Below are 8,379 nucleotides of genomic sequence, written 5' to 3'. Positions count from 1 at the left end.
AGACCAGAGCCCGAAAGTCAAGAATGCTTACCTAAACACAAGCTGTCTCGATGCGGCAGGCGCGCTCACAGTCACCTGCTCAGCTTCTCCCGGTGACAAAAACTCGCTCGTGTTCACCCACTTCATGGTTTTTCACAGACCGCTGCACCAAACTCCAAAGTGTACGCTGCAAGCCTTGAAGCAGCGCAGATCCCGATTCATCTCCAACTTTCACTGCAAACCGGGCGCTTTTCCTTCTGGGAAAAACCTGTAGTATCAGCAACTGCCTCAGTGTGCATGCGAGAGGGGGGCGCCTTGAGCTGAGCCTCCTCCAAAAAGAGCAAACGGTCCTTTTCTCGTCGCCTTACCCCCAGATCGTCCTGTATTAACGTTCCACAGCCGTCGCGGTCGCAATCTCTCTCTACCTCAGGTGCCTACTCAGTTTTTTCGCCTGTGGCTGCCTGGCCAAGTATCGACTCGTCTGCCTCGAGTAGAACATAGAAGGTGTGAACGACAACGAACAAGGTGGAGCGCACGATGGACTGCAGTGCTGTTGAAACTAGAGATTCTCTGACAGCAGATGTCGAGCAATAAACACATGGAAAGTGATGTTCTACTGTAGCTTTTTGACCCGGCCTGGTGATATGGCGTGACGAGCGCTGTAGATCGGTTCTTAGTGAAGTCTACCACCTGCTGCTTCAAAGAGATTGCTTTTTTTGGCGTTTAAGCGCGCGCATATTAGGCCCTCCCGTGTTACAGAGACGTTTCACCCACGCGAACTCAGCAAGAACAGGTACACTACATCTCTTCCTGTGGCAAGGACCAGCGTCGCGAACTGGCCTCAATCCCTTGGTGCCTGAGGTTGTATAATTGAAGCATGCAGGCTCCAAATCTTTGTTGATAATGAAGAGCCCTAGCGCACAAAATGGACCAGCGGCGCATGCTCGGTTCTGCAAGGTGTATTTCTCATTTCAAAACTGAGGTCTGGCGGGCATCTGTTTCTTCGGCGATCGCAGCGTGAGAGGGTCGTCACCTACGGGCTTCTCTTCCGGCTGTCCGGCCGCTGCATGCGGTCCCGCACAAATTATTTTTACGCCTTTTCGCGTTTTTCTGCTGTCTTTTGTTTCCACGAGGGGTGAAGAGAAGCATCCAGATTCCGTCCATAACGGCTGTTTCCGTTGGCTGCTGCCACAGCCCTCTCTGCGTGCATCGTTCGCCTCTTTTCCACGTGTCTCTCCGGCTGCGGTTTTGACCGGTAACGGAGAGTCGACCTGAGCAGGATCTCTCCTCAGGCGCCTGTCGTGTTTCCACTTTTTTCGCGCCGACTTCCTTCTCACTGTATCTCCTTTCTTTTCCCCTTTCCCCGGGTCCATTTCTTGCGTGCCACACCATGTTGCTTTCCACGCCTGCCCCGCTCTTCGCCCGTGCAGCCCCCACTCTCCGGGCATTTTGCCGAAGCGTTTGTTTCTCTCCGCGTTGCGCTCGCCTTCCCCTTGCGGTGTCTTTCTCCGCGAAAGGCAACGTGTGTTTCTTTCCGACCGGCCGTTCTCTCCACTTCTCTACTGCCATCTCCCCGGCAGCGTCGGCCTCCCAGCCCCCGGCGCCTGCTGCCCCGTGCACCGTGCCAAAGAGCAGAGAGGCGGAATGTCCTGCGCATCGGGCGGAAACGAAAACCTCTGGGACATCGTGTGATGTGGCGGGCGACTCCCCCCATCTCCTCCGCCCATTCCAAACCGAGGCGGCTTTGCAGAAACGCATCTCGGGACTCCAGACGGAGCTCTTGGGCGCCAACTGGGTGGACTACTTGACTGGCGTGCTGGACTCGCCTTTCTGGGAGGAGGAACTGCGCGTGATCGAAGAAGAAGCGCAGCCGTTCGCGAACAGTGCAAATGTAAGTCCCCGCGGAAAAGAGACATACAACGGCAGCTCCCGTTGTGCCGTAGAACCGTCTCCTTTCCACGGAGGCCCCAGAACTGTTCGAACGAAGAAACCAGCCGGCTGAAATGCTTCGCGCACGAACTGCGGGGTTGTTTCCTTGCCCAGGGGGAAGGGGGGGGGAGAGCGATTGCGCATCCGTTCTCAAACCCAGGCGCCTGCTGTTTCGTCCTCACACAGGAGAGAGAGACGCGGAGGACTCTCTCCACTCTTTTCGCGCAGTGAACTGTCGCTAGATTCGTCGTCCCTTTTTAGAACACAACACCTCGCGTCTGTATTGTGCTTGCCGCCCACCTGTCTTTCGTGTGTCTGTGGGACACTGGCGTCGCCTCCCCACGGAGCGCCGACGTGAGGCTGAGAAGCTTTCCGATTTCGCGGAAGGATGCCCAGTTCTCTGTGCGTCTTGAAAATATTTAGGAGCTGCGTGTGTGTGCCTGCACGGTCGCAGGTCCAAGCGTCGCTGCAGAGCCTGCGTCGCCTTTTCGATCTCTTCTACCAACTGGCCGACATCCGCGACCACCTGAATCAGTTGATGGAACTGGGCAGTCGAGCGGCTGGTGAGACAGGCAGCTGAACTGGGGCGGATACAGATATCTAGACTGCTTGCGGATAGGTTCGCGCAAAGGCTATAGTAGGCGGGAATGTGCGACGTGTGTGTAACTACGTATAGATTTCGTCGACGTCGATGCGCGCTGTCAGACTTGAATCACAGCGTGAGAGAGAGACAGTTGTTTTGCGGTGTGGTGTCTCTTCCTTCCCGTTGGCGTGGCGGAGCAGGCATCGCGGGCACCGGACTGAACGCGTCCGAGAAGGTTTCGAATATCGACGAGCATGCAAAAGCTGCTTCGGCCGAGTACGACCGCCTCATGAAGGAGTACCCCGAATACTGTGCGAAAGTGGATGACGTTCTGGGCTCCGGACTGGCTCTGCTCCGACAGAAACACCGGTTCACCTTCTCGGGTCTTCATCGGTTCTTCTATTGAGTGGATAGCGGCGAAAGAGAACGCACGTTGTGGCGGAAAGACCCCGTATGTGCTCTTCCGTATGCTGAGTGCAGAGGAAGGTGATTGTAGTTTTTTCTCAGTTGTCCCCGTCCGGCCTGGTTAGCCGAACAGCGCTCGGTCCACTCACAAGACACGAGAAACACCCCAGTGATTTCGACACACACATTTCGGACTTCCAGAAGAAAAGCTCCCAGTCGTGTTGTGCCTCTCTCTGACAGCTGCAACGCCAGCGCAGGGGAGAGAACCGCGAGTGAAAGCGAGGCTGAGAAATGACGCTGGAGCGCGCCAGGGCGTCTAGCGCAGTCGGAGAAACGCGTTTAGAACCCTGAAGAGCTGGGCAAACATTCAAATCGCCTACTCTCTTTGCGCACGCGCGCGGTAGTTTTTTCCTGAGACTCTTAGATTTCCAAGAGGGAACACACTGTCGACCCTGCGGTGTTTCTGACCGCTCTGGCCAGGGGGCCTCGAGGGGCTGAAAAGCTGTTCCGACGGGATCGAGCTTTACACGCATACTGGCCATAACAAGCTGCTCACTTCGAGATTGCATGCACAGGCTCCCCCTGGAAGAGCGCATGTCCACTTTGTTGACTTGTTCGCACAATCCGGAAACAAACTCAACGGAGCACGGTGGTACCAAGGAACCAGGCTCGGATCCACATCATCACAAGCATTTCCTACATCGAAAGAGAGACAAAGAGGTCTGGAAACATGAATATATATATATATATATATATATATATATATATGCTCATGAGGACAGACCTCGTAGACAGGCTGATGCGTGAATGCTTTGCAGCGCTTACGCGCCTATACATATATATATCTATAAGCACCTTAAAAGTCAACAGAGAGTAGATCTTGTTGTTCAGCAGGCTCTCGTTGTTTCGTCGTTTTCACGTTTCCCGTGCTTCTGAAGGTTGTTCGTGTTGCACACTCTCGACTGGCATCTGGTTCTCTGTTGAAGCGGGCCAAGGGAACGGGTATTCGACAGCGATTTCACTGGATTTCAAGCACCAGAAAATGGCAGAGCCACCCCCTGTGATCAATGTTCCGTGCCTTTGGCTGCCGATCCCCCGTGCGTGTCGCGTCCCCTCCCCCCCCCTTCTGTTTGCGGCGGGGCGCGCGTAGCACACTTGGCGTGCGCCCCGCAACCCAAGATGCTCGAGATTGAGAGAGTCGTCCCGCCTACTCACGGAGTAAATTCAGAAGGCTGCAACGAAAGCTCTGTTCGTGAATATGGGACTGACCCGCTCGCGTCTGAGTCGAACGGTCCTTGCGGGGTTCACTAGCCGTCGACGACCGACGGACGCTGGGCGTGGCCGAAACAAGAAGACGCTACCATGCAGAAGAAGAGGCAAACACGAGAAGGCTACTTAACTTTTCCCGGAAAGTGACCGTGAAGTAGTTAGACTGAAGACAAACACGGGCGGGGCTTGCCGCCTTTCCACTTTTTCATACAGCGGATCGCGGACAGGCTGCAGACGTGTCTTCCTTTTCTTCGCAGTCTTCGCTGTGTCTCTGCGGTTCCCCCGTGTCTCTCTCGGTTGCTCTCGCATGCGCCCGGGCCGGTTCGACATCTTCCTTTGCCTGGCCTGCATCTACTCTCTAGAAAAGTGAGGCTTCAGTTTACAGGTAAAATACCTCCCAGGTCAACTTGCATGGAAGAAACGTATCCATCTGTGGACAAAAAATCACCTGTTGTGGATTACGGCCGCCGCGTTTTCTGCAAATCTGCACGCTGACCTCCACCAGCGAGACAACTGTTCTCCTGCTTGTACTTCACCGATTCTTTTTCTTCTGGTTGCTTCGTTTTTCTCTTGTGAGCTGTCTATCCACCCTCGTGTGAGGTGTGCAGGTGCGCGGAGCCTCTCAAACTGGGGCAAAATCAGGGTAATCGGCTCCGATGGATTTGGCTCTCCACACATGTAAAATTGTCCCGTTATACGGACTCCGCGTATCGATGACTTTCCCCTTCCGGGTACCTGTTGATAGACTGTCGCCTTCGAGCTCCTGCGCCGATGTCTCGCGCGGGTTCTTGCAGCCCGCTCAATCGATTTCCTGTTTTTGAGCCAGCAAAGAAAAAATACTGCTACCCAGGGAGACTTCCCGTTTCTTGTTTCTTCGATACCCGTTCTCCCAAAGGACTGGATCTTTCTTCGCCTTTGTCAGGTCATCCAGAGAGTCCCGAACACACGCTTGCAGACTCAGAAAGGGACTTGTTTTTCCCAACGTGACCTCGAGACTCCTACGACATCGTCTGTTCTTGCTCCAGTTGGTCTTTTGATGTTTTTTTTTCCGTCAGCGCTTTTCCCGGCGTTTCTTTCCTCGCCTCTCAGAACGTCTTTCTCTCTCTTTCCACATTGGAGACCTCACTTTTTTCCGTCGTGGGCGACGCCTCGCTGTTTTCACCGGCACGGGCCACACACACACACACACACACACACACAGACCTCTTTCCCAGTCTTCAGCTTTTCCCCGTCGAATTGCCGAAAGAATCTCCCCAGTTTTTCTGTCCAGGCCTCGCCTTGGGAAGTTGGTTTTCACCTAGGACGCGGAGTCCTTCGAGCCGCAGCGACCTTTTCTGGATCTTTTCCACTCAGACACTGGCGGACTTTTCTGGTGTTCTGTGCGGCTCTTTGGCTTCTCCGATCGCCGACAACCTTTCGCGCCCGAATTCACTGGAACTTGTGGTCGTCTTTCTTGTCTACTCTCCGCTCGCAACTCCTCTTTGTCGTTTTCTTCCAGGTCCCCGTCGGCCCACTTCTCTCCCAGTCTTGCTGGCGTCTTGAGCCTTCCCGTCGACCTCGCCGTTTTTTTTTCGGTCGTGGGCAACCTCTCTCCGTCTGTGCCCCCGTGTTTTTTCTTCTCTCCACGTGTGTGTGTGTATCTGTACACACTCTTCTGATATGTCCATGTACGACAGATTTAACACGCGTTTGCAAGAAACTAGTCATGCACATATTTATGTATATATAAATCTATATAAATATAAATACATATATTTGTGTGTACCTATTGGTTTCGACTTTGAAAGATCGACAAGCAGACTTCCAAGATGCATCGTACGGGTACGACCAACGACGACCGTCCTCGTCACACAGGCCTTCTCGTGGGGTTCAATCACGCGCGCCGAGGCCTATCCCCCGCTCCCGTTTCGGCAGATTCCGACTGTGATCGACCGAGCGACACGGAGCCTGCGGCGCGTCCGTCGCTTTTCTCTCAGCCTCGCCCGCGCTCTGCACCAAGTGCAGACTCTGTGGACCTGAGTGGTCCGTTTGACACAGACTTCAGCCGTCGTTCCTCTCGGGGAGATGTCCCTCGGCGATGGTCTTCTCGCCAGAACGAGCGTGGACGGTCCCGGCGGGGCGACGCGAGCGAGGACGACGCAGGGTTCGCGGTCTCGGTGCGTACTCGGGTGAATGCCGACGGCCAACGAGAAGCCCAGGTCGCCCTCCACCGAGAGAGCAAACGGAGTAGCGCAGCCTCTTACGCGAGTGAAGACGAAGCCGGAGAAAACTGCGCCGAGGCGGCTGAGCAGCAACTCCAGGCGCTCGACGCGCTTCTAGGCAACCTTGCGCGGGCTGTCGACGAAGTCGCGGAGGTCAAGAGGAAAGGCGCAGATGCACTCAAAAAACACCAAGTCCAAGTCCAAAGAATTCAACAGGAGGTGAGACCAGACGCCCAAGAGAAAGCAGTGAAAAAACAGACCATTTGGACTATCCATATATATATATATATGGGCCGTCAACGAGCGAGAGAGATCAACGTATGTATAGAGAGAGATAGGTATACATATATGCATATGTGGAGGTCGACAGATGCAGGCGTGTGGCGATGTGCAGTTTCGGCGAAGTGACGACCGAGGGTGCTCGCCTGCACTTTGGCTCTTCTTCGTATGCACACCTTGTTCCGCCGTGTCTCCCTGTCGAGGTTGACGGTTTGGCGTTCTCTCTGTTGCGTGCTCTAGATCGACACAAACCTATCGGCACTGGACTTGGAACTTCGCTGCATTGCAGCGTCTTTGAAGCCGGCGTACCGATCGTCTTTGCTGGCGCAAAGGCAACAGAAGCAACAACAGGCAGCCTCGCTCGGACGCGCGTACGAGAATGCGCTTCTTTCTCTCACGACTGAAGAACTCCTCGCCTACGGAGCAGCTGCCGATGAAGACGGCCAAGAGGTGTTAAGTGGCGAGCGCATGAGGCAGATGCTTGTTCAGACGGGCGATGAAATTCAAGATAAAACGCAAGTGAGCATCTCCGTCCTGCAAATCTACACGACTCAATACATATATATATATATATATGTATGAACCTCTGTAAGAATGCGTCTGAGTACATTTGTATGCCCAGCATCCATGTACATAGGTAGATATGTAACACGTGCAGCCCATTGATAGTGGCGAAGGGAGCGTTGTTGTCCCTGACGATACCACGTACGTTCCCAGAGATCACATCTGGCCAACAAGATACTAGTTTGAGGTGCTCGCACAGGCACACTGCAGATATGCGTGTGGAAGGCAGGTCCGGGCATGTAAAGTGTAAAAAACGCTTTTAGGTGAAGAAGAAGCAAAGAGGGCGAGTACTCAGCATGGTCCTGTCGCGACAGGATTTCTCATCTCAAGCGTCTGCTTCGACTCGCAGATTACGAGTTGTTGGTTTGCGGTGCTTTTGGACGGTCCATCGCCTCATATTTCTGCTTTCCTAAAGAAGACGCAGGCAAGTGAAAGCAATGGAGGTCGAGCTTTGTGGCTAGCGTTGTGCTTCCTCCGCCCTTCTGCAGGCATCCATTCATCGAACGAAGCACCTGGTAGGAGAGATGGAAGAAATGGGCGCCCAGATGCTTACGAAAATGGACGAACAGACCGAACAGCTTCAGAGGGCCAACGAGGATTTAGACGACACACATTACAACGTCGATCGCGCGAAAAAAACGGCCATTACGCTCGCCAAAAATGCTGCGGGAGATCGATTTGTTCAGTGCCTGTGTCTGTTCATTTTCCTCTTCCTTGTCATCGCCATTGTGCTCGTTTGCGTTCCACGGTAAACGCCACCGGTGGAGCCTGCATGCCTGCATGTCTGTGCCGGCGTCGGGCTTTACGAAAACCCACCTGCAGACACTGCATCCCTCGCCGCCTTCTGCGGTGTCTCGTACCTCGGGAAGACGTTTTACCGGAGATAAAACACATGCCGTTTCTTGCATGCACTCTGCACGAGAGACCTTGCGGGACGAGTCTTTCTTCTGAGCGAGCGCAGCTGCTGTAACACGAATCGTAACGCCATCACATAAGAACATGCCAGCGACGTGAGACGGAGAAACTGATCGCGCAGGGGGCTGAGAAATCTCCTGGCTGGGATATCCCGTACCGAGCGACACACAAAAACTGTTCGCAAGTGTCCGCGAGCGCTCGGCGCCCGAGGTCGAAAGTGGATGAACCGAAGATGTGAAAACCTACGCAATGAGG

The 8,379-nt window shown here is 54.2% G+C and overlaps 2 protein-coding genes across 2 annotated transcripts; both read left to right on the top strand.

Moving 5' to 3' along the window:
• Nucleotides 1-1,369: 1,369 nt before the first annotated feature.
• Nucleotides 1,370-2,897, top strand: NCLIV_044820 (conserved hypothetical protein; the record flags this gene model as incomplete). Its single annotated transcript, XM_003881406.1, has 3 exons — nt 1,370-1,870; nt 2,363-2,471; nt 2,692-2,897. 3 exons carry the CDS (start codon nt 1,370-1,372, stop codon nt 2,895-2,897), a joined length of 816 nt encoding a protein of 271 aa, XP_003881455.1.
• A 3,076-nt stretch (nt 2,898-5,973) lies between these two features.
• On the top strand, nt 5,974-7,961 carry NCLIV_044805 (uncharacterized protein; the record flags this gene model as incomplete). Its single annotated transcript, XM_003881405.1, has 3 exons — nt 5,974-6,585; nt 6,886-7,164; nt 7,719-7,961. 3 exons carry the CDS (start codon nt 5,974-5,976, stop codon nt 7,959-7,961), a joined length of 1,134 nt encoding a protein of 377 aa, XP_003881454.1.
• Nucleotides 7,962-8,379: the final 418 nt, after the last annotated feature.

This window comes from Neospora caninum, chromosome IX, assembly GCF_000208865.1.
Source record: "Neospora caninum Liverpool complete genome, chromosome IX".
Taxonomy (NCBI): Eukaryota; Apicomplexa; class Conoidasida; order Eucoccidiorida; family Sarcocystidae; genus Neospora; species Neospora caninum.
The sequence above is the reverse complement of the archived record's forward strand: the minus strand, read 5'-3'. Positions and strand labels throughout refer to the sequence as shown.